Source organism: Polypterus senegalus, chromosome 2, assembly GCF_016835505.1.
Source record: "Polypterus senegalus isolate Bchr_013 chromosome 2, ASM1683550v1, whole genome shotgun sequence".
Lineage (NCBI taxonomy): Eukaryota > Metazoa > Chordata > Cladistia > Polypteriformes > Polypteridae > Polypterus > Polypterus senegalus.
The window spans coordinates 188,868,849-188,896,549 of record NC_053155.1 but is presented as its reverse complement, the minus strand read 5'-3'; the positions used below and the strand labels follow the sequence as shown (position 1 = coordinate 188,896,549).

Here is a 27,701-nt window from a genome sequence, read left to right as displayed (position 1 = left end):
AAAAGATTTGAATCATCATCTGCACAACAATCAGATCTAATATATTAATAATAGAAAAAGGTAAGAGCATAAGCTATGCTTCAATCTAAAAATGTATTTAGTGACCACACTTGTGCTTTCCTGGGGAAGTTCCCCTTTGGAACTTGCCACAGTTTTGCAAACCTACTCTGGGGAATTTATTTAATGACTTCACCATTACTCTATTCCACCCCAAGCAGCACTGGGTACCCCTGCTAGTGTCTTTCTAAAATGGTAATATGTGAATGTTAGGCCGGGTTTATACTTCATGCAACACGACGCATGCTGCAGCGGACACTCCTGCTACGCAAGCATTTTACTGTTTATACTTGCGTATTGTCTTTACGTAAATCTGGAAGAATCCACCAGGTGTCAGTGCGAGATATTATCAGGGTGAGAACAAGTTCAGCTTTGCTGTGTTGTGAATTGCCTGGAACACCCATTAAATTCCGATGAAACCTTACCTCAATATCTCTGAAAAGAATGTTTAATGATTAATTCCATCAATCCAGGGATGTGCCCATTTCAGCTAGCATTGGACATGAGGCACAAACAATCCCTAGACAGAGCATCAGCTCACCGCAAGGTGAATATAAGCACTTACATACACTAGTGTCATTTTAGTGTCACCAAATCTGCATATCTTTGGAAGGAAACCGGAGCCCACTGAGGAAACCCAAGAAGAAAACATGCAAACTCCAGGCAGGGAATACCAAAGACGTGACTCTCTGTGAGACAGCAGTGCTACCGCTCCGCCACCATGTCACCCCCATGTGTATAATTATTAACAGTATTCATTATTTAAACGAAATTAACGATTTATCATGAAAAAGATATCAAGTATAAATCTAAAGATTCTAAATTTGCAAAGAGTTGGAATATCATACATTTAATGTGTTCTGCGTGGTGATCTATTGCTGCTTGCTGCTGCTGTCAGGTCAGGAGGAAGTCCCAGAAGCTCATAGCGATTAAATACTGGGATGACATTTGAGAATCATAATGAGAAAGTAAACTACGAGGTTAAAGTGGACATTTCGAGATTAAAACCAAAATTTCCACTTTAATCACAAAATACACCTTTTCACCATGTCCTTAATTTTTTTTCTCTGTGGCTGTACATTATGGTGCTGTTGTGAAGTTTCTGTCACATGTAGATAGTAAACAGAGACTCTGACGTCACATTCCAACTTTTATCACACTGCGCCCCCCAACTTTTTGCTGGTACAGTACTGCAACTCGTGCACGTGTTGTGTTAATTTCTGAGGACCTGCTCAGAGGACGTGTCAAATAAACGCTGAAAATGCGGGGCAGCCATGATGTGTGCGCATACGCGCTCTGAGCATGAAGTATAAACAAGCCCTAAGGTTGCATCTCCATGCATGGGTGTAGCCCTTGGGTGGGTTCAGTCAGGTCCTTTGACCTACTCTAAACAAAAAAACAAAACATACTATGGGCACATGTGTTCATAAGATACCTTTTAAGTTTTATGCTGCACATACATGCCAAAAATGTGTAGTCAGTACTACTCATGGTAGTATCTTTGGAGCAACCAGCAGTTTTACATAATGGGGCAAAAGAAGCAGTAAAAAAGGATATGATTGACCCAGAATATAGAACAGCTGCTCTGAAAATCCATAACATAGGGCTTTTATCTTGACTTTTTGTGTTCTGTGATTCACTATCACTGTAGTTAAATTGTCATCTAATCAGGCAGCTCCATTGGATTGCAATGAGTCGACAAAGACACGAGATAACATCTTGTAATATTTTGAGAGTTAACATGAGTCCATTATTGTGCAGCAATATCCGCCCGCAGCAATATATATATATATAACAGAATAATTGGTAGATGACAAAACCAGGCTGATAGAAACCTTTTGAAATAAACAAGCTATTTTGAAATGTTCTGTTCAGAAAAGTCATCTTTAAAAATAACATAATTAAAAAAAAAAAACCTGCAAAAGTCAAAATAAAAGTACATTATTGAAACTGAATAACAATCTATTGATAACTAGTAGTATTAATATTTACTATTATCAAATATTGTGTTCTATTTTACAGTTATTTTACAAGATTTATGTATTAAGTTTATGTAGTTCAGTTATATTAAAAAAGGCTCACATCTCACATCACTTTACCGGTGTGATTACTTCTCCTTTCTGCCCAGGTATATACTGGTTGGTCAAAAATCTGCCAAGCTGCTTGACTTAAATAAAATACAATATCTACACCTGTGTGTAACATGCAGTTTCTTAGCAGCCTAGAGCACAGGTGTCAAACTCCAGGTCTGGAGGGCCGCAGTGGCTGCAGGTTTTCATTTTAACTATCTTCTTAATTAGTAACCAGTTTTTGCTGATAATTAACTTCTTTTGTCTTCATTTTAATTAACTTGACTCAGACCCTTTAGTATTTTCTTTGTCCTTAATTAGCAGCCAAACAATAATGAGACACAAACAAGTCGTCACATGACCAGCTCACCTGTGCCCATCACACAATATCTGAAAATAAAGAAAGGTGAAGGTCTCGGTAAGGTTAATCTGCTCAGCTCACCAAAACATTTTGATGGTGTTCATAGAAAAAACAGAAAAATCAACAGTTCTGGAAATGTCTGCTGTGGCAGAATGAAAGCAGCAACAGGCCATGGAATTAAAGAACGAGCAAGAATCAACTTCTCATTAAGAAACTGCTTGGAGTGAAATTGGTTGGAGTTTGAAGCCCCAATTTAGCTGGTCATCTGTTGGCTCATTTCATGTCTCATTTCTGTTTGGCTGTCATTTAATGAAAAAAAGAAGTCAAAGGACTGAATCCTTAAAAACAGGGCTATTAAAATGAAGGGAAAATGAATTTAATTAGCAGTGGAAACTGGTCACTGATTAGGAAAAGGGTTAGAATGAAAACCTGCAGCCACTTATTATAAGGATATTATTTCAGATGAAAGGAATAGGTCAGCCTGAGTGGATTGCCCAGAAATAATAATAATAATAATAATAATAATGCTTTGAAAGCACTTGTTCATGTGGGAAGCATCTTAAAATTTTTCTGCACTTACATTGGCTCCATTCTCCAACAACACTTTAGCACAGGCTACATGGCCTCCAAGGCAAGCTTCATGAAGAGGAGAAACTCTATCGATAGTGACAATATTCACATTAAAACCCTTTAAGGAAAGAAAATTAACATACAAGATAATTAGATGTGAAATAATACTAGTGTAGCATTAGGGCTTTATGCATCTATTTAAGTTATGATGAAGAAAAATTGTTTCTGGCTTCACTGTTTTAGTATTCAGTTCTCATTTGCTCATTTACCAATCAAATCAGTAAAGTGTCATTGATATTACTCAAATCTGCTTCTTAATATTATACATTTTGTCAACATCTTTATCCAAGGAGACAGAAAATTGACATATGAAATATAGTACAATTACTCTTACATACAGTGCCTTCAGAAAGTATTCAGACAGCTCCACCTTTTTACACATTTTGTGATATTTATTTAAATTCATGTTTTCCCTCATCAAACAACACTCGATAGCATAGAATGACAAATTGAAAAACAGGATTTAAAAATAAAAAAAATGAAATATCTCATTGAGATCAAGTATTCAGAGTCTGCTATGGCACTTGGTTTCTGACTCAGGCACATCCCACCTGTGCTCAGTTCATGTGTTTGGACAAGTTACCACTCAGGGGCATTGATAGCTTTAACACTTATTAAGGGCTTAGCGCCAGTAATGCTGTTTGTCTTACAAGTATGTACGATGAAAATGTGGGGACTTTTTCACATGTCAGAATAGAAGAATGGGGGATGGATGCCTGAAAAGACCAGTGGCATCATTAGTTGGGGCTTCTAGGGCATTAGTTCCTGATCTCAGCCCCTGATCTTCAAGAACCCAGCCCCTTTCCTTCTGTTCTGCGTTCTGTGTGAAAACTCATGGGGATCCCCTCCCCACTCTTCAAGTGTGCAGATTTCACTGGCAATGTCCTCTTTTAACTGCACAACCCAAGGGGAACTGGGAAACCACATCGCACATTTTTTAGTGCAAGGGAAACACCAATGGGGGACTCCCCTTATGCTCTTCTGGTGGAAGAAACTCCATGGGGAACCCTCCTACTTTTCCAGCCATACTTGTTAGACTAATGATAGGGTGCTAAAGCTAGCGACTCGCCTGGTAATGATGCCATTGGTCCCACAGTTGACACTGTGTATCAGAACAAAACCAAGCCATGAGGTTGATGGAATTGCCCGCAGAGTTTAGAGACAATTGTGTCAAGGAATTAATCTAGTGAAGGCTACAAAAAACTTCTGCAGCACTGGAGGTTCCCAAAAGTACAGTGGCTTCTTAAACGGAAAAAAAGTATGGAACACCCACAGCTCTTCCTAGAGGTAGCTGCTCAGCCAAACTGAGAAATCAAAGAAGAAAACCTTTAATAACAGAGGTGACAAAGAACCCAGTGGTCTATCTGGCTGAGTTCAGGAGGACCTGCGTGGAGATGGGAGAAACTTCCAAAAGGACAATCATCACTGCTTTATGACAGAGTAACTAGACAACACATGCAAGTCTGCTAAAAGGCATCTAAAAGACTCTCATACTCTGAGAAACTAGATTCTTTAGTCGGATAAAATCAAGATTAAACTGTTTGGCCTTAATTCTAAGTGTCACATCTAGAGGAAACTTGGCACTGCTCACCAACTATGTAATAGCAGTCCAATGGGGAAGCATGGAGGTGGGTACTTTTTGCTGGGTGCTGTTTTTCAGTGAGAGAGAGACTGGGAGACTAGACAGAGAAAGATGATCAGAGCAATGCACAGAAATTTCCTTAGGGGAAACCTGTTCCAGAGAACTCTGAACCTCAAACTGGGCCAAAGGTTCACCTTCAAGTAGGACAATGACCCTAATCACAAAGCACAGACAACACAGAAATGGCTTAGGGTCAACTCCTTGAATGTTCTTGATTGGCCTGGCCTGAACTGGAACCAAATCAAACATCTCTGGAGAGACCTGAAAATATCTGTCTACTGGAGATCTCCATCCAACCTGAAAAGAATAGCAGAAAAACCTTAAATCCAAGTGTGTGGAGCTTTCTGTGTCATAAACAAATTGGCTCTGGGTTGTAATCACTGTGAAAGGAGCTTCAATGAAGTAAAGTGACTAAAAACTTGTGTCAATGTGATATTACAGTTTTTATTTTGAATACATTTACAAAACCTCTAACATCCTGTTTTCACTTTGGTATTCGGGGGTATCGGGTGTTATTTGATAAGGAGAAAAATGAATTTAAATGATTTTAGCATAAGCTGCAACACAGCAAAATAGGAAAAAAAGTGAAGGGGTCTGAATATTTTCTGAAGGCCCTGTACTTTTTCTTAAAAACTAAAACACAGACAAGATTAAGTGACTTACTTAGAGTTGCAAAAAGGCATCTCTAAACAGTGTGAGAATTTCATAAGCATATATTGCATATTTTAAATGTAAATAATTTTATGTATTACATAATTACACAAAATAATATTCTCCATTGCCTTCATGAGTTTTGAGGCTTGGCTTTGCAAATACATTAATGATAACAGATGTAAGCTTAACAATGACAGTAAGTACACATGAGTCAGTTTTGCCATTGTCTTGTCTCTCTCAATTTTTTTAATAAAGGAGTTACTGGTTCAAGAAGGCAATTAAATTTAAAAAACAAAAATTACTGATTAGTGAAAGGAAACCGGTGTCCTCTATTCTACATGGTAATATTCTAAAATTCTAAATTTAAATGACGAATTTGCCATTTAAAAAACAGGAGTGGATACATTTTATAAAAATGCATATATTCAAAAGCAACTAAATGATGCAATTATAAAACCAACATTTGGAAAATAGAAGCAACTTTGCTTATGGTCATGCAGTTTATGAAAATATAATTGTTTTGGATATCTTCAGCTCTTATGTCATGAAGCCAGTTACTGTAATGAAACCATTTTTAACTGCACTGCATTCTGACTTCAGTGTCATCCAGCTCTACTTTGTGTATTCAGTTTTTGACATTTGGTATTTGTTCATTTTCTGCAGTTATATGTAGTGATTACTATTAATCAATTAATTTAATCACGTTACAAAAAATGGTACTATATAATAGTATAAGTTACTAGTAGGACAAGAATCAGAAATCATTTTTATTGTTCATGATAATTTACCAATGAGCTTAATCAGTGACTGTTTTTGGCATGAAAATTCTGGTGGGGCCATATCAGAATTTCTTTTCTGTTTGCAGACCCTAACATAAACATTAACATACTTAACTAACAATGTTTGTGTCTGTTATGCTAATGATTAGCAAGAGGTGCAAGGTAATGTGCATTTCATTAAAAAAAACAAAACAATGAAACAAAGAAATGCTGGTGCCTGCACTGTCTCCTTTGGCATTAAATCATGGAGATATTCTCTGACATCATTATTATTTGACAAACTACAGCCATATACATTTAAACAGTAATGTGAGAGCATCACAACCACCTGTTGCCCAGGAAAATCTCATGTTTAGAATCAAATGCCTATGGGTTGAAAAGGAACAAGGCCCAGTTGTTAAGGGTACTATATTGTCACCTGTAATTGTTGCAGGACTAGAAGATAAGGCAAAGGCTGAAATTGTATTTAGGCACATGCTATAATCAACATCAGAAAAAACAAAACTTAAACAAAGTAATTAAAATGAAAGGGCACAGTCAAACTTAGAAGGCAGGAATCAAAGTCATGGTCAAAAGGAGCAGGAGAACCTTACACTACTAGAATGGAAAGCAACCTAATGGTATTGTGAAAGCCAACTGCTGTGCCAGTGTTCCACAGTATATCCACTAAGGGATCCTGAACTTGCTGCATGCTGACAAACCTACACTGGAAATCCTGGGGATGCCATCAGTCATGATCCTCACAAGAAAATGAACAGGAATGTGAAAATTCACAGACATGACAGCATCAAGCAAACAAGGTGATGATTAAAAAATCACCTCAAAATGAAAACAATAGCAAAAACCGAAATCAAAAATGAAATCCCAATGTATAAAGACTCCCAATAAGATAAAGCAATATGCATAAAAGTAGTTTAATACTTCACTAACATGGTAGACTACACACACTGCCTGACTCCAAGCTTTTTACTTACTTGCACAATACCTTGTAGGGTTGTTAATGCAGAAATGCCACTGATCTTAATAATTAGCTATTGTTTCCAGAACAGGAGTCAAAGTTGCTGATGGCTTGATGGTTCACACTCAGCCATCAAACTCTGCTAAATTGGTTTAGTGTTTGTGTGTCTGGGTGTTTGCCCTGCGATGTACTAGCACACTGTCCATGGATTGTTCCTACCTTATGCTCTATGCTTGCTGGGATACGGCTCCAGCATTCCTGTGGCACTGCTGAGGATGAAGCAGCTTTTGAAGATGGATTGTTTTTGATTAGGACTTTGTACATGACTAGGCTGCCAAATATGTCTCATATTCTGGTCCCTCATTCTGTTCATTGTCCCTTACACCTTAAAGGGCTGTATGCATTATACTATAAATGGTCTACTTACACTTTCACAATATCTATAAAAATCAGACTGGAAATGCATACATATCTAGAGAAATGTTTATTGGCCAAATAAAGGTTAATTGATTGACACAACCTGGGTTTGCTTCCCGGGTCCTCCTTGTGTGGAGTTTGCATGTTCTCCCCGTGTCTGCGTGGGTTTCCTCCGGGTGCTCCTGTTTCCTCCCACAGTCCAAAGACATGCAGGTTAGGTGCATTGGCGATCCTAAATTGTCCCTAGTTTGAGCTTGGTGTGTGTGTGTCCTGCGGTGGGCTGGCACCCTGCCTTGAGCCCTGTGCTGGCTGGGATTTGCTCCAGCAGACCCTGTGTTAGGAAATAGCGGGTTGGAAAATGACTGACTGACTGAATGACTGACACAAACAATGCAGTGGTATCTCTGTACACCATTCAACATTGTGCAAAATAAGTAGTAAGCTTTTCTCAGTAATTTAATTTTATTTATAATAACACTCAGGCTTGTCTTCTTAATTATTTCTTGCCAATTTTCTATCATATGCTCAATGCAATTACATAACTAGAAAACTATTGTTTCATGTAATATGTGAAATGGTCTTTATGCCATGTGCTGCATGCCTGTTTAGACAGAAGGCCTGGACCAGTTGGCCCTGCAATGTTCTCTGTGCCCTTGGGTTTGTGTGTGTGTGTGTGTGTGTGCGCATGTGCAACCTGAACTTTCAAATTTATATCATGAGGCTTGAAAAGTCATTGCTCAGTATAACAATGAGGATCTACTGATGTTACTATACCATTTGCTTCCTTTAAGGCAGCCACAGTAATCTGACAAAAAAGAAAGGAGATCAATATCAAGTATGCAGTATAACATTCACAAGACATCATGATTCGCATCCATTGCTGGGGAGGACTGTACCAGCAGTGTGATGGTCTTCCTTCAAAGAAGCACAGAACTCTTGGTGTAGAAGTAACAGGTGTGAATTTGGTTTGAGATATTTTTTTAATTGTTTAATGGCTTCACACTGACCAGCAAACACATGGCTGCATGGCAGTTAGTGCTGCTACCGGACATACAGTGTGCAGTTTGAATCATACAGTGTGTATAGTTGGCTTGCACTTTTTCACCTCAAAGCCACTCAACTTCTAATGTTGAGATGTTGCCATTTCAATTTAGTGCAGTTCATAGCCAATTATTCCTGAGCAGTGGGTTGTTGCAAAGCTTTTTTTTTTAAATTGCATTTAAATCTATGTGGCTGTATTCTATCAGATGATGACAATGTCAGAGGATACCATGTTGACCTCAGAAGCCAATCAAGACAAGCCGGGCAACATCATGCCATTGTCTGATTTATTTTTCTTTTGTGATGTGAACATTGCATACAGTTGCATGTTGGACTATTATTGGGAAAAGAGGGACAGACATTATTAATTATGCAAATTAATGTTTAGTAAAGAGACGTCTGCACACATATTGGAAAGTTTTGGCTCAAAGAGAATTTGAATACCTAAAACACCACTCGTGCAACACACTGAAATAGTCTTATACACAAGATCAAAACATTATTAATTTTTAAATTTACCAAACAAACTGATGCATATTATACAACAGATGTTTATGAACAGTACAACATTTTTAAAACTTTACTCAAAACAATGATATGCATTACCTACAAACTCCATATGCTATATACAGATCATTTAGTATTTTATAAAATACATGCTTAAGACACAGTACAATATGTGTGAATGGGTACTGCAATGGATTTGCAGACCTCTCTCCAAGGTTGTTTCCTACCTTAGACGTGATGCTATGAGGACAGAATCTAACCCCTGAGACTCTCAATTGGAAAACATTTGGATGAGAGCGTTACTTAATGTTACCATTTAGCCATCAAACAAAGCACTCCAATTCCACACTTACACAAACCCAAGATCCCATATTAGGTTTAATTGAACATCTGGTTTGTTGAAAATATTACAACATTTTGAACCAGAAAACCCTCCATAGCCACAATCTCTTAATGTCCTGGTGCAGAACTCCAACTCCTTTTTCTACCCAAAGCCATTGTGTTAGGCTGACTGTGGGTGAGTACATGAGTGTGCCCTACAATGTGCTGGTATCCCATTTAAGACTGGTTCCTACATTTTGCTTTGTGCTATGAAGATAAAAGCTGGTTCTTCGTGTCTCTGATTTGAAAACTGGTGGATCTGTTAGTGATGACCAACACATTAGCAACTTAAAAACACTGACTACAGTATTACATACCTGGGCAATGAGGGTTTTTAAAGACAATAGACGTCCATGAAATGCAGCTTCATGTAAGGGAGATCTGTCTGCCCATGAACCTGTAATACGGACAAATATTGTAAAGTCAATAACATAAATTCAGAATAGATAACTCTCTGTTCTAAATTTGGAATCAATTTTATTCTTTCTTTGTACAGTGAATATCTAAAGTACTAAAATGTCAGATGTTACAGACTGATATTAAGACAATTGTGTCAGAACTTTTTTTTATATATTTAATGATTGCTTAACAAATTCATCTACTGCTCTATCCTGAGCAGACTCAGAGAAGGCTGGAGGCTATCCCAGCAAGCATAGCACACAAGGCAGAAACAATCCCTGGACAGGCTACCAGTCTGTCACATGGTAAAGATACAGTCAAGCACACTCTTTAGGGCCAGTCCACCTAACCTGGATGGAAGGAAGAAACCGGATCACACAAATGAAACCCACACAGACACAAGGAGAATGTGAAAACTTCATGCAGGAAGGGCATGGGACATGAACTCTGGCCTTCTTGTTGTAAGGCAGCAGCACTAACACTTTACCACCAAGACATGATGATTATATAACCATCAATATTTAAGTAAAATAAATAAACATTTTTTGGAAAAAAATAAACATGGTTAACAATATGTGGCACAAGACAGGAACTAAACATGAATGGGGCTAGAACACAATACAGGGAATAGTCACGGCCACACTCACACTCCACTAATGGATGTCCATTAACAGTTGTCAGTCAACCTAACTTGTACATCCTTAGTATTTGAGATTCAGAACTCAGGAGTCCAGGATTCAAATGTATGTTCTCATAATGTCTCCCTGGCTTTTTCCCGGTAGCCTGGTTTCCTACTGACTCCTAATGTGGATGTGTAAGAGAGTGGGCCGTATAATAGCCTGCAAAGGGTTGGTACCAGCTTTGCACCCAGCATTGTTGGTATATGTTACAATCCCTACAGAAATGCAAATGAATATAACAGAAAAAAGAACTGTTATATTGCAGTGCTAATTTATTTGAGACAATTAAACTAATAGTTCCAAAACTATCTGCACTACTAATCAATTTGCATTATAGATCCAATGTTACTGACCATCCATAACTATGTTGCTTATACTGTGTAGGTTTTGCTTATTCTGTCTGAAGTATACTGAATATCTTTATGAAATATTCAATTATTTAAATTTGATATTGCTGCACTTTTGTCTAATTTAGGGTTGGCAGATTAGAAAATTAGAAATATGGGACACTCTTAAAATCTCTCTCTGTTTTACTCTATATATAAATTTATACATGCCCCCTACACACCCAGACCAATATATTATACTAGCAGAATACCCACGCTTCGCAGCGGAGAAGTAGTGTGTTAAAGAAGTAATGAAAAAGAAAAGGAAACATTTTGAAAATAACGTAACATGATTGTCAATGTAATTGTGTTCTCATTGTCATGAGTGTTGCTGGCATATATATATATATATACACACACACACATCATATATATATACTGTATATATATATACATATACATACATATATACATATATATATATATATATACACATTGTGGTCCCCTGCCTCCTCCAGACCGTGAGGGGGCGTCTGTCCTGGTTATGTAGGGGGCCTCGGGTAAAAGGCTTGGAAGCCCAGCCCTGTAGGGACCTGTGGCCACCGCCAGGCGGCGCCCGATGCCGGAGTATCCCGTGTGGGACCCGGTCGGGGCTGGAGCCCGGCCGGGACGCCCAGGAGGACCGGAGGAGGGCTTGTGCCTCCTCCAGACCGCAAGGGGGCGATCGCCCTGGTTGTATTGGGGGCCACGGGTAGAGGGCTTGGAAGCCCAGCCCTGTAGGGACCCAGGCGGCGCCCCAGTGCCTGAGGAACCCTGGAGCCCAGCACTTCCTCCACACCAGGAAGTGCTGGGGAGAAGAAGACAGGAGACACCCGGACGGCTTCCGGGTGCACAGCCGGCACTTCCGCCACACAGGGGTGTGTCCAAGAGGGAGTGCCAGGAAGCAGCTGGAGCCCATCCGGGTTCCCATATAAGGGGCCGCCTCCTTTCAGTCGATAGTGGATGTCGGGTGGAAGAGGACAGAGCTGGCGAGAGGACGGGAGGCGGTCAAGACAGAGGCACAGTGACTGAGAGTGTGGCCTGGACTTTGGGGAATCGGTGCAAGAGGCACTGGGGTTTGTGCACATTCTAATTGTAAATATTGTAAATAAACGAATGTGTGGTGGAACTATGTTGTCCGTCTGCCTGTGTCCGGGTCCCAGTTCACAACATATACAAATATAGACATATATATACATATATACACATATATATATATATATATATACAGTACACATATATATATATATATATATACACACACACACACATATATACATACATATACATATCTACATATATACTGTATATATACATATATATACAAATCTACATATATATATCTACATATATATATAAGGGGTGGGACTCGATTAAAAAAATTAATCTAATTAATTAGAGGCTGTGTAATAATTAATCTTGATTAATTGTATGTAATCACACATGAAAATTTGCCCCAAATCACAATTTTTTTTTTTTAATTTAAAAGGATTTTAGTGGGCAACAGAATCAAATAATAGACATGGACATGAATATTGTAAACTCAAGCTCTTTTAATTTCTGAAAAAAAAAAATGCTTTTAAACTGCATTTCAATTCAAAACAGTAACAAAAATATCATCCCTGGCTAAAATTGGGCAGACTTAAAAATAAAGTGGTATTTTAATTACTTTAAGTACATTTTCAGAATGGTATTGTCTTTAAATAATAATAACCAAAATTTCAACATAAAGTGCAGTTTCTCTTCTTAAAAAAATAAGTCAGAAACATAAAAGGTAATTTGATCAGCTTAATCTTTAAACTCTGAGTAACCTTAGCCAAAATTATTTTGTACATTAAGCTAAAATAGTGTGATCAGTGAACATTTTGTAATTAGATGTAATTAGAATTACTAACGATCACGGAAGTCCAATGATCCCCAGTAAGAGCCACAAAGTCCGCTTTCTGTAATGCATCTAATTTTGCTTGCTTTTCAGTGTGCACAAAACCATTCTTTTATCAAGGCTTCTGTTGGGTAGTCTTTTGAAATGAAATTTTCCTCTGATCAGTTGTAGGAACGCGCTTTATTCCAACTCTAACATTTTTGTAGCTCTGATGTGTGCATCAGTGTAATCGATGTACCAGGAAATCACGCATTGACAAAAGTTCCCCTTTGCATGGAATTGAAAGTGTGATTAAATGCGTTATTTTTTTTAACGCGTTATGGAGTACATGCATCGAAGCTTCTCAGCTGTGCTTGTGCTAAGAAAAGGAAACATTTTAAAAATAACGTAACATGATTCTGCGTTAACTGCATATTTTTTCATACATCTCAAACCAAGGGGATGCGAGGGTAAAATGAATCGGGAAGCGCGCGTGCATACTCAGTGCATCCCCTCTCAGGAATTGAACCTCAGATGTCGGCGCTAGAAGCGAAGCCTCTACAATTGCGCCACAGCATGTGGCTTGTCTATCTGAGAGTATGTAGATCGGGGTATATATATACATATATATATATATACTGTGGACGAAATCTCAGACCTGACAGCAGGTGAAACAATAAAGCACTTTATTATTTATTAGTTAGGTGCACAGTGAGAACAGTTTCAGAAAAGCAGACAATCAATACATAAAAGTGTCAGGGCTCTTCTGAACCCCCTCTGTTAGGTGGGGTCCAGTTTTATACCCCTAGAGTGCGTGAGTTACTATCATTATAAAATACAACAGTCAACAAATTTATTATACACAATCCTTGTGCCCTTTACAAAACCTGATTTCTTGGCTCCTTTTGTTATGGCGTTCAGATGTAAGCTAAGGAACAAAATGATAAGGCAGCCTCATGTGTGGAAGGCATGGACCTTGAGTCCTTAGCACAAATATTTTTCTGTTAGCTAAAATAAAGTAGGCTTTTACAAGGTGTTGTGAAACTGACTTTTCAGAAAATGAATTACTAAAAGGGAACAAAGAAAACATTCGTCGTCCACAATACCCGCGTATCGCAGCGGAGAAGTAGTGTGTTAAAGAAGTTATGAAAAAGAAAAAGGAACATTTTAAAAATAACGTAACATGATTGTCAATATACAGTAATTGTTTTGTGAGTGTTATGAGTGTTGCTGTCATCAAGGATTTGATTATCATTATTTCATTCAATCAGGTTCGTATTTGTAGGATGTGTTGTGTTCAAGTTACATTCCGTGTTTGTCAATCGTTGTAAAGATAACAGGTTTCATTCATCGATTCATTTCTTACTGCATCAATAAACAGCTCGTCTTCTTATTTATCTGAGACCTGACACACTGCATGCACAGGTTTTTTTTTTACACTGTCTTCCTTTAGCGGGACATTGACTTTTTCCACCGTGTGCTTTGTTTCCGCAGTAGCTGCACTTATGAATATGCTTGTATGTATCAGACGCTTCATATTTTTTTGCTGCCTTCTCAATTGTGTAATTTGGTTTTTGTTCAGCACTCTTTGGAACTGTTGCTTTTGTCTGCGCACTGCGTCAGTTCACGTGAGCCGCTCGGTGTACATGCATCGAAGTTTCCCAGCTGTGCTGGTGCCATCTCCTGTGATGTCCACGGCTGTATTTAATGTTAGCTAAGACCCGGCACTTAACACTTTCTCTCGCAGTTTCGCTGAGTTTGTGCCAAACACCACCCTGACCATCACATCTTCCTCTGCCTAAGCACAGTCCTTCACCCGTGAATATTTAGCGGCAGTGTTTCTATTGGATTGCCGCTGACGGACGGCCTTATATGGGCAGGCACTAAATTACAAACTCCAGCGGCAGCCTGTCTATGAACTTAATTTAAACTTTAGGTTTACACCGTGCTTTGTTTCCGAAGTAGCAGCACTCATGAATATGGTAGTATATGTCACTCGCTCGCTTCTTATTGTTTCGCTGCCTTCTCAATTATATAATGCATGTTTTCTTCAGCGCTTTTTGGAGCTCTTCATGGTTTTCTATGTACTGTACTGCGTGATTACGTAGGAGGCGTGATGATGTCACACAAAACTCCGCACCCCACGGCTTTCGAGCTCAACTCCATTACAGTAAATGGAAAAAATAGCTTCCAGTTATGACCATTACGCGTAGAATTTCGAAATGAAACCTGCCCATCTTTTGTAAGGAAGCTGTAAGGAATGAACCTGCCAAATTTCAGCCTTCTACCTACACGGGAAGTTGGAGAATTAGTGATGAGTCAGTGAGTCAGTGAGTCAGTGAGTTTGTCAGTGAGGGCTTTGCCTTTTATTAGTATAGATAAAAGAAGAGACATAAGGTAAAAACATAAAGCAAGAACAACAAAAGGAAAATCATTTGGAAATTATTTACTGAAAGTGCAATTACATACACCACAGTTTGCTTCAAAACAGCTTCTGCCTTGATTGATAAACGTCCATTCACTGGAATATTCATCACAAAATTTACACTTAGGTTACGGCATCTTGGGATGGATGGATGGATTAGTTTTTAAGTTAGAAAAAAAATAGTGACAACACACTTTGCTGACACAGTATGTTGCAATGCAGATACAGAACTGCACAGCAGTGCAGCACAGTAACAGTGTCATTGTCCTCAGCCAACCACAGCAACTGAGCAAGTTGCAGACAAGCAGCAAACACTAGTTTCCTCATTACATTTGGGTTATTTTCATTAAGAGAATCTGAGAAAAGAAAATATAATTACATATAAAGTTCTAACTAAGTAGGTAGTAAAAATATATTTTTATTATGAAATTTGAAAATGAACTAAATATGGGACATTTGGGTGTCCCTGAAAGGTCAGTATGGGACAGGGGACAAAATGATCAAATATGGGACATGTCCCGTATATAAGGGACATCTGGCAACCATAGTCTAATTGCCATTGTTGTGTTTAGTAAATTGTGCGTACTGTGTCATTGCCTTTTGTAATGTATTGTCACTTCACGTTTCTGCATTTGGGACTAACAACAAATACTTTTTATAATGCTGTAAGACAATAATAACAAATTTAAGTGAATTTATATATAGTATGAACTAAGAGTCAACAGTGAAGAATAACATAACACATTACACCAGATTGTATTTTATATAGCACTTTCTTTTTGAAGCACATAAAAGTCACAGAGATATTGCATAGTACAATTGCTTGCATGTATCTGTCACAACTAGAGAACAGGCAAGAGAAGAGAAATCGTCAGTGTCTGTCAGAGAGTCAGAGGGGAGGACTGAATTGGCTTCCCTGTGGTTTAAAGTTCAATGCTTTCGCCACCAGATCCTGCTGCCTCCTGGCTCTACTAAACACAGTCTATGGAGCAGAATGTGGTGACACTTTATTTATGGATTATAAGCAGCCAATATTAGCAACTATCAACATCATTATCATCATCATTTTCTAACCTGTGTAGTATTGAACAGTGTTGCAGGTGGTGCTGGAGTTTATCCCAGGTAGCTTAGGGCACAAGGCAGGAATAAACCCAGGACAGGGCACCAGTCCATTACATGGAGAACACACACACACACAACTCAACCACACAATAGGGCCAATTTAACATCGACAATCCACCTAACTGAATGTCTTTGTACTGTGGGAGGGAATCAAAACACCTCAGACAGACATGGGGAGAACATACAAACTCCATGCAAGAGAGGACTCCTGTTGTGAACTCTGGTCTCCTGACTGTGAGGCAGCAGCACTACCACTGCACCACCATTTCTAAATGTAAAGGTATGATAAATAAATAATGCTATCTAATACTTGAATGTTTTATAATTAATTATACCATCAGCTCAATAAACTTGCCAGAAGTTATTGATAACACTTCAAATTCAGCAAGAAAAGCCTGTTCCATAATTAAAAAGAACAGTATTATAGAGAAATATGAGCATTTATAAAACATGCAAGCGATACATTCCATTTTAAATCTGAAAATCTATTTTTCATATATTGGTTAAAGACAAATGGCTTAAAATATATTGGTAACATTTAATATCTCAATATAGTGTTCAAGTTATTAAATGTACTTTAAACCTTGTTAACATTATTAAACAGTTCAAAATCGCAAAAACATAATTTAAAATAGCTATTTTTAAAACAATGTATTAATGTCAATAGCATAACTAAGACAATGTATATAACTTAGAATGCTTAAATATTTCAATACTTAAATGAAAACAAACATTTTAAGTTGCAGGATAGTAAAATGCAGAAATATTTTATACCACATATTATAGTGTGGAGAATTTTAAGTGAAAATACTCCATTAACAATGCTATCGTGAGTCCATCATAAAAGTGTGTGCTCTCTCCTAGCTCTGCCTTTGAACATCAGCATAGTACATCCTGCTGTGATGTTGAATGGAAACTCTCCAGTGACTAAATGTGACAACAGTTGAATTACTGTTGACAAGCAGATAGCAATACCTGGCAAACAGTGATTCATTTTTGTGGCAATACTCCTTGACTCACTGTTTTCTGGGCACAGACCAATGAGATCAAAGTAGCAATACGGCACTTCTAAAACTGCACTTGTTTACAAGGTTTTCTATCTTTCAACAGATACAGTATGTTTATTCTTTATAGCAAGCTTCCGCTAATTGGTCATTCAGAAAATATTCAAGAGACCCTTCATTCTATTTTGTAAATTAATAATCAAATGCCGTAAATTTTCTAAAGAATCTAAACATTTTAAAAATCAGGATGATTGCCTAGCTATATCACACATTATCTTCAAGGATCTTGACCCTGTTTTCTATGAACAATCTGACAAGGTAGATATTTAATAGGATATTCTTTTACAGTGCAATATTATTATAATTTTAAAGTCTTCTTACCAGCATAAAATCAGCTATCCGCTTTTCCTTCTACCTCATTTCACTCAGAATTTCACTTGTATGTCAATTTAAATTTTTTTCTTATGTAGCTCTTTTATGCAATTTTATTCAGTGGCGTGACAATAAAGAAAAAGTTTCTTTTCTGTAATTTAAAGTTGAGATCATAAATAAAGACTAGATTCATTATTTGAAAAGAAAGTGCTCCACAGTGCCAGCTGATACGTTTCAAGTTTCCCATGAGTATTACTCACTTTATCACAGTTTTGTTGCTTTTCACTTAAACTGGCATAAAACAAAAGTTTTAGTATTAGGTTAATGGAAACCTCTGACAACCTCTCTCTTCAGAGCTGTTTGTCAGTTTTCTTGACAGAATACACCAGGAGATATAATTTACTAAATATTAACAGGGGTTCACATAGATTTTGGTGTACCAAAATCTGAAAAAAGTACATTGTAAAGAGACAAATTGTTATGCAGGAACGCTGCCAGCAAATCCTTGGTCACTACAATGGAGCTTTAAATATTAATGCAGTAAAAATGACCATATGATGATAATAAACTGAACTTAATATTTAATAAATACAATAATAAAGACACAATTAAAAATCAGCGATTTTTAAAGTTTAAACTTTATCAGTTTGGTCCAAATAGAAAAAATGTCAATTTCGACAGCTACCTTAAGCAAAACTGTAAATGGTTTAAAATGATGTATTTTTCCTATTAATTCATTCTTTTCAGTTTCACTTTTTATTTTACAGTTTTAGATGAGCCAATTTTAAAGGAGATATAAAAAAGAAAAGAAAATTCAATGCCTTTAAAAAGAATGCTTATATTTATTTATCTGAAACTTAAAAATCTATATTTCCCTATATTGTGAAATTTATATCAAATTTAGATAGATAGATAGATAGATAGATAGATAGATAGATAGATAGATAGATAGATAGATAGATAGATAGATAGATAGATAGATAGGAAAAGGACTGAGACCTACCACTCATGAGTGTATTGCAAATGTATCCATTATAAATATAATTCTGTTGTGCCCGGCTTTCTTCTGAAGGTGTGAATTTAGTAAGTATTCTTTGCATCTTCCACAAAGACACTGCTCACAGACACTGCCAGTTTGACCCGACATGTCTTGACTTCCTATTTGCTTTATCTTATTTCTGACCACACCTACATGGCTATCTTGTCTTTGAAAGACAGAAGTGTTGAGAGGGGGAGGAGAACACACACAGCAGCTTTTTGGAAGATGATACACTTCAGTTATTTTGATGTTTATTTAATATTAATAGAATACATAATGAATAGGCAACACCAGTAACACAACATTGTGCATTGTCATCTTTGTAATTACAACAGCCACATTTATTATTTATTAGCATCAGTACTGAATTATTTGGCTTAAATAATTGTATTTTTATATCATTTTTTGTACTGATCTATTAATTCTCACCTTGGTGAAAAACTCACCTTGTTTAGTTCAGGGTGTTCTTCTTCTTTTCCATACTATTTTTATTATTATTATTATTTACAACTCATTTGAATTAATCATTGACAGTTATCATTTACATAAGAGTGGACCCAGCAGGTACTGTAATGGTTGAACCTACCATATGGTTTATAATCAGCAGTTTATTAAGTGATAATAATCCTACTCTCCTTTAACATCAAAAACTTTGACTGCAGTCACTTTGAAAAAAACACTTTACACATCCAAACAAGTAAAATCAATTTTCTAGAATTATGTTTTACTTTTATAATGCTTTATTTTTATAAGAGGTTAAGATAAGGGTTGGTTTAGGGTTATCCCAAAAGGGCTCAGTGGTGTAGTGGCTAACCAGACCTTAAACCGCTGTTGTTGACAATTCAACTACTGTCGCTGTCTCTCTTTATGACTGTGACAAAGTCACATAATAAACTTGGGATCCACTTTTTAAATTCAACAACAATAACAACAACATTTATTTATATAGCATATTTTCATACAAACAGTAGCTCAAAGTGCTTTACATATTAAAGAATAGAAAAATGAAAGACACAATTATAAAACAAAATAAATCAACATTAACATCGAATAAGAGTAAGTTCATGTGTAAACTACTGCACTTTATCCTGATGTTATAGATTATCCTGGATTAAGACTTTAGCTAAATACATAATAATTACATGGTAAGAATATACAGTAATTTAGTCAAAAATTAACAGTAAATTTAAACATTTCCTTGTGTACCTACAGTATCATATGTATAAAAGTTAAAAATAATAAATAAGAAGGCTTGTTAGAAATTGAAAAATGACATGCTATTGTTTGATAATATATAACAATAACACATCTTACCTCATACCATGTTACTTGTTTGAGAAACAGAGGAATATGAACAGACAATTTCAAAATTCCAAAGTCCTATACTCCATGTTAAACATTTTTTATTTTAGATTTTACTTTATTCATGTGTGCCTTATTTTGGCAAATAAGTAGACTAATGAATTATTATCCCAGACAAAATAAACAGAAGAAAATACAATTGCCAACTTTCAAGACAAGCACATACCCTTTCCTAGAAAATGCATGTAAATGCTGGGCGTAGCCTTGTCCTTTTATTCCCAAATGTGTCCCAGCCCACAGGTCAGCCAGTCAAGCCCTAATCTTAATGGATCACTGGAATTTCAAGTATTTCTTGCTCAGTTGAAGTCGTTTTTGATAAGGATAACTTGATACAGTGGGTGTAGTATTTTGTGAGGGGCACAATGGCTACTAAAATGCAGTAGTATATTTTAGAAGTGGGACTTGGTGTTATACTAAACTGCATTCTCATGTATGTGATTCTCAGTTTATGCTCATTGTATTAATTCATTAAAAAAAGAGTACTACCTGAAGTGAAAAAAATTAAGCATGATGTAATTTTGCAGGCAATAAACCATTAAATACTTTATTTCAGTGCCTGATTATTTAAAGAAACTGGTTTATTAACATAAGCTGTACCTACCAGTCTTGTCCTCATAGTGCTAAAACAGACTAATGGCAAGAAAATATAACAAGAGAACAGTTTTAAACAGAAACTTAAATTGTAAAGCTGTTTACTTTTTAGCACACTTTCTTGACAATAAAGGTCATATATGAAAGGCTATATATAATAAAATTTGATTTTGTTCTAGCCATTCATGGTAAATTGTCTTGAGACAGTGGTTTAGAATAAATTTTAAAAGGATATGGTGACACCACAAGAATCCATCATATCATATCATATCATATTACATCATTTTCAAACATGCCTACTTCCAGCAGGAAGGCAGGAAACAATGTCACACGGTATACCAGTCCATTACAGGGTCAAGTAGGAATTTCCAGTTCACCTAACCTGCACATCTTTGATGATGTGTAAGGAAAAATGAACTACCTAGAGGAAAACATTTGCAGACACACAGACAATGTGTTAACTCCTCATGGCCATCATCAGGGCAAAAGAGTCCAATTAAGATGCTGAATCTGTGAAGCAACAGTACTAACCAACGTGTGTGTAAAAATAGAAATATTTAAAACACTTAGGCTATAAATCAAAAGGGACTGCCCAATTCCCACTGGCTAGTTCTACTGCAACACAGCCCCAGAAACCTTCATTAGATTGCCCACCCAGGCTCTGTAAGTTCTTTACACATTTTCACCATGTCTATGTGGGTTTTCTCTTAGTAGTTTACAACCAACAGCATTCTAGAAAGAGAAATGGAATCTGATGATGAATGTGATACAGTAAACTAGCTAAAGTGTCAAACCCAGGAGTGTGAGATTCAAGTAGTAGGGCCCAGAGCATGAGACAAAAGTCATAGTCAATATTCAAAAAAGAGTGAAATCTAAGAATTTAAATGTAAACTGAGCCAAAACATAAAAGTCGAAGACTGTGGTCAAAAGGACAGAAAAAGTTCAGAACCAAAATTCAAATTAAGATTTAAAGAAACTAGCACTGGGTTTTTAGGATATATCCCTAAACTTGGAAGTGTCCAAGCTTTATACCTATGACCAGTGATGCCAAACATTTCATAATTCCAGTTGACCATACCTAGCAACCGTTTAGAAACAGAAACAACAAAGTGCACAAAATTGCAAGCAGGTGAAAGTCAAGTCACTTCAAGTCTAAAAATAAATTAACAGCTATATTCATTGCTCTGCAAAATCCCCAAAGCATCTCAAATATTATAGAAGCCAAGGAAGCTATATGATAAAACACTAAGGTGTGTGTGTCCATTCTCTCCAGGCAATCTGAACGATCAATTGGTTTTAGTGACGCAAGAGGAAGTGCAAGTCTGAGACACAAGTGGAGGAGTAAAGGCATGGGAGGAACACCTCCAATGATGAAAATAATGACTGAAAAGCAGGCTATATAGGAGCACACTTGAGGGAGGGATCACCGGTCAAGAGGAATTCAGACACATGAAGATTCTGAGGAAAGGCACCAAAGGTACACTTAGGGTGAGAGATATCAAAAATTTCTAAATGATTCTATTACCCTGCGGTGGGCTGGCACCTGTTCCTGCCTTGCATCCTGTGTTGAATGGGATTGACTCCAGCAGACCCCCATGACCTTATGTTAGGATATAGTGGGTTGGACAAATAGTCCCGCTATTGACCTCATTAACAGAAAGAACTGTTTTGTAACACTGGTAATCATAAACCTCTTTTACATATGGAATCCAGGAAGTTACTGGGATGACAAATCTAGATAATGTTATAAGATTTAGCTTGTTTAGACTGGTTAGCAAAACTGAGTAATTTTCCAATGTATAGGGTTACTATTGGGTACTCAGCAATGAGGATCCTACAATCTGGATCAGCCCCTGGGAATCACGCCACATGACCGTAGTGCCATAACTGATGCTCCCTCACAATGCAGGTAATGTGCTTCTTTCTGGACTCTTTGAAGAACTGCTCGTTAGACAGAAAGTCAAATTTTGGTTTGAACTTTGTGTGTGAATCGTAGAAACTTTGTAGGATGTGAAATGCAATTTATTTAGCACTTTTCACAATGAGTTTCACTGCCAATTCAGTTTCTCAAGGATCATTTCGCTCATTGTTAAACACATATGGAAAAATTACCTCAGAGTCTAGAGTTAGTTTCCACATTTTGCAAGATACTGCTGCGGTAAGTCTCGGCTCCCTGCACAACTAAGACTGAATCTTAAGTAATCTAAACTTGATTTTTTAATTAAATGGTTTGAGGGAAGAGCCTATCATGGTAGGATGAGGCTTAAGGCAGATTTCAACCCTAAAAATTAGTACAGTGAAGCACATACTGGCAGTATTTTCAGTCACTTAATTACACTAGCTAATATACAGCAATAATCTGCACATGAAAAGGAAAGTTGTGCAAGCTGCACATAAACAATGATTGAGCGCTATATTAATTAAATGCATCATTACCATTATTATCTGGGACTGGGAATTGAGTAGTAGTTCATTGTTGACTAGAGTGCCAGCAAACCGCCTAAACTTAGGCAGAAAATATTTTCAGACATCTTAGAAAAGTAAACCTTGCATTTGATTGTTCTTCAAATGACACGTTGAAGAAAGTTAACTACAGTGTAATGTCTTATAAAGTAAAAAACATCATATAGCTGACTACAAATAATGGTATATAAAACATGTTGATTAATTACTAAATGTCATCAGTTTCATATGCAGTCTAAAAACAACTTGTCTAATCCTTTCAAAAACATTATTTTCTACTGTACCTTGATTTTTTTCCCCAGTACGGATTTTGAATTCTGCTTCACAATTTTCATTTTATTCCTTGTAACTTTTCTCCTGACTCTTAGTTGTCAGTCTTTGGCCATATTGCATACATGTTTAATTTTTCATATACTTACTGCTGAGCTCAATACAATAGCTTAATGCGAAGCCATGTATATTTTCTGAATTACTTACCCCCCTGAAATGAGTAACAGATGAAGTTCCCATATATTTTATATCTTAAATCCAGGGCAAAATCAGAAATTCCTGATATATCATTTGTTTTCTTTAGGAGATTATTCACAGATAAAGCCATCTTTTCAAGCTTAAGCACATGTCCTTAAAGCTCACGGTTATATTTAACAGCAGGATGTAATTTTATCCACATATAAACACCACACCATGTGACTGCATGTTGTGAAAGAGAATCTTGGGTATTAATTAGCTTCACTCATGCAGTAGACAAGTAGCATCTTCCCTCTGTTAGGATATCACATGCATTAAGGTATAGTACATTATACACATAATGGATTTAGATATAATGGCTAGATTCACCTTCACAAATCTTCATTGTAATATTTTATCATTTGATTATTTTTTTCAACATTTTTTTCAATCATCCAAGTTAACAAGTAAAAGTACAAATTAAAAACGGTTCTGGGTATCTTGCTGTTCTTTATAGTGGAATGCTGCAAGTAACATAGCAGTTCTTAAAATGTAGTGATGAGTTACTGAATTTGATATTCAGACCAAACAGTCAATACAAGACTAGAGGAAATGTTAACACGTGAGAAAACACCACAAAGCCCTAATGCAGACTTTCCATACATCTTTTTATTAAACCTGTTTAATCCAAGTTGAGGGTTCATTCTTCTATTTACTATATTGGTATATGGATGACACACAAGACCTGTAAGTAAGGATGAATTGACTTGGATTATATTTGTCTAAACAGTATTGTTTCCTGTGTTCCAAGTCTCAGACACACTTATGATTAATATGTTTATAAATTTCATTTTTTTACAGTGATTTTGCATTTTTGCACAGTATGTATAATAGTATGCTCACCTTTCTTTAAATGTTGCTATTTATTGTTTGCCTAATACCGGTATATATAATATATTTCCCTGTTTTATATTATGGTTTTAATTTTACATACCTCTTTAATTATCTTTAATTCTTATTTTAATGAATTATAGTCTTCAAGTAATTTAACTCAAGTTTATTACTCTCCAACAAATGATATAAGGTAATACTCATAATTTAGTTATCTGTACACATAAGATTTTAAAGGTTGTGTCTGGCTGTCAGATGATTACTCACACACTACTGATCTTACTTTTTTTTTTAAATACTTTGTAATCTCTGATGTGAAATTGTCCTTTCGCATAACCTTTAGGGGTCAGAGAACAGGGTCAGCCATTGTGCAACCCCCCTGGAGCAATTTCCAGGTTAAGGGCCTTGCTCAAGTGCCCAGCAGAGTAAGATCCCTTCTGGCAGTAATGAGATTTGAACCAGCAACCTTCCAGGTACTATCCCAGATCCTTAGCTCAAGAGCCACAACTCTACCTAATCACAAGTTTAAGAAGTGATATGTTCCTGGTGAAGCAACAAATGTGGCTACTGGCAATCTCAGTGAAATTATAAGGGTTTGCATCTTTCTTATGGCAAACTGCACTGGGAAATTGAGCGAGAAGGTTGCATGGCCAGAAGAAAAAAAAAAGAGCAGCAACATCTACTGAGCAAGAAGTAAACTGCAGGTGCTGATTACGTGATAGTAAGAAAAGCAATGAGAGGTTCAACATCCACTGCAGTATGGCAACCTGCTGAATCTTGTGAACTACTGGGGCTGGAAACTTGATCTTAGGAGGATCTGCGTGTTTCTTAGTAACATACAAAATCACCATTGATTCAAGTTTACTTCCATGTATACAGTGCATAGTACAATGAAATTCTTATGATACAGAATAAATAAGTAAGTAAAAAGTACACAATATAGCATGCAGTATGGAGTAAATATCTACTAGTGCAAGTGCCAATGGCTCCGTATCATTTTCCAGAAGGAAGGAGTGAGAGAAACAGCTGGGCAGGATGGCCAAGGTTGTTAATTACCCTGTTTGCCTTTCTAAAGAAGTGAGCATTGGATATACAGTATCATGAATAGAAGTTGACTTGGTTTTGGTAATATTCTGAGCCACTTTCAACACTCTTTACAATCTTCAGTTAAGCTGGTGCTGTACCAGGATGAGATGAAGTCAGTGAGGATGGCCTCCACTGTGTACCTATAGAGGTTTATGAAAACAGATTCATGCTTCCCTGAAATAACTCAGGAAGTAAAGGTGCTGGTAAGCCATTTTGTCAGAAGCCAAAATGTGCTGTGCCCACTTCAGTTCAGTGTAGCACACTGACACTTGACAGAAAGACCCAGTACTGTAGTTTACAGGTTCTGCAAATTTATCTTGGCAGTTCCCATCTTCAGTGTTAACTTTAAGCCCATAGAAAATGTTAACTCTGCTAAAAGGTAAAAGTTATAATTGAAAACAAAACTGCAGTCTTCTTGAAGACTGTGTGGACCATCAACCTCTCATGAGAAATAAACCAGACTATGAATATTAGGTCGCCAAGTACTCTGATACTGATTCCAAAGATGATCTGACTGAGTCCTAGCAAGTCTTCAAGCACTACTTATGAGTAAAGTTTAGCTGTGGTGTTATTCTATTTCCTGCCATTCCCAAACCTCTCTTCAATTTGAAATAAAGTGTGAAAATTAGAAATTTAAAACTCATATTACATGCATGGTGGAAAATCCTGAGGAGCTCCTCAGCTAGACACAGACTCCCCTAAAATTTATGAACATTTAAGGAGACAGGGACTATGTGATAATTTAAATGTCAATGTTCATTTTTTTAAGTTTTTGACATTTTGTTTATAAATAAATAAAAGTATAATACAAATGTTTGTCCCAGATGTTCCATTATTCTGTGCTCATGTTAGCTATCAAGCCCATGAAGTGATGTCAATATCGAAAATGGTGCAAACTTTCTTTACATTTTTTTCATGAAACTATCACACATTCTTCCAAGTCAATCTTGGTTAAGTGTTTTTGGTCCACAGAAAAGTTGAAGAAAAGCAAACTTAACCAAGGCATTCATAACTGTCCATTTTCTACATGTCTTACAAGCAAAATCAATGCCAAAATAAAATACAAAAGGCATAACTGCTATTTTTGTATTTTTAAAACCTCTTAAGCAGAGTAAAGTGTTAATGGTAAACCAACAAATGATGCTACCGCAAACTTTCCAGACTGTGTCTTAGTGTCCTCTGACCTTCCAGCTTAACCTGTTTGTCAGAAGTATGTCTACCAGCCACCTAGGCTCCACGGATATATATACTGATAGAACTGTGGCTCCAGTCTGCATCGATCTACCAGCACATACAGTATTACCAGCCACCAGTGTGGAAAAAATAAATGGAGTGAAAAAAAAAAGGACAGAAAGAGTTTTATGTCATCTAAGAAAGAAGAAAGAATGAAGAAAGAATCTTCATTTTACTGAGAAGGAGAAGAGTAATGCTGAAGTAATTACAGCCATGCACAGAGGATACTGAAGGGAAGAAAATCTGTTTAAGGACCATCAGAGTGTATCACATAAAAAGGCTATTGAGATAGTAAAGAAGAATTGAAGCTTTGCCTAACAAAACAACCTCAAATTAGCAAAAATTTCCATCAAAGTATCATGGATTCTTTCTGGTATATTCTTCTTCTTCTAGATTTGCTCTGCCTCTTCATAGCTTACCTAACATTTTGATGACCTCATGCATTGTGAGCTTCTTCTTAATATATATATATACATAACATGCACTGTGGAACCTTCCTGCCCACAGGTAAACATTTATAATAATATTGTGACAGGACACGGAGTTTGCATGTTCTCCCCGTGTCTGCGTGGGTTTCCTCCGGGCGCTCCGGTTTCCTCCCACAATCCAAAGACATGCAGGTTAGGTGGATTGGCGATTCTAAATTGGCCCTAGTGTGTGCTTGGTGTGTGGGTGTGTTTGTGTGTGTCCTGCGGTGGGTTGGCACCCTGCCCAGGATTGGTTCCTGCCTTGTGCCCTGTGTTGGCTGGGATTGGCTCCAGCAGACCCCCGTGACCCTATTCGGATTCAGCGGGTTAGAAAATGGATGGATGGATGGACAGGACACAACCCACTGTGCTGCCCAAACCTGGTATAAAAATGCCAA

The 27,701-nt window shown here is 36.9% G+C and overlaps 1 protein-coding gene across 5 annotated transcripts in view; it reads right to left on the bottom strand.

Annotated features, from left to right (window-relative positions):
• asb11 (ankyrin repeat and SOCS box containing 11) overlaps positions 1 to 27,701 on the bottom strand; it is a 127,561-nt gene that overhangs the window by 72,202 nt on the left and 27,658 nt on the right. For 3 of the 5 annotated variants that reach the window (XM_039745065.1, XM_039745063.1, XM_039745061.1), the window contains exons 2-3: positions 9,814 to 9,893; positions 3,068 to 3,175 (exon numbers count right to left, since the gene is read on the bottom strand). In XM_039745065.1, the coding sequence (XP_039600999.1) occupies positions 3,068 to 3,175; positions 9,814 to 9,893 (188 nt within the window). Of the gene's footprint in view, positions 1 to 3,067; positions 3,176 to 9,813; positions 9,894 to 18,727; positions 18,832 to 23,656; positions 23,802 to 27,701 lie in introns of those variants that run through there. The other 2 variants (XM_039745062.1, XM_039745064.1) reach the window with 2 other exon arrangements.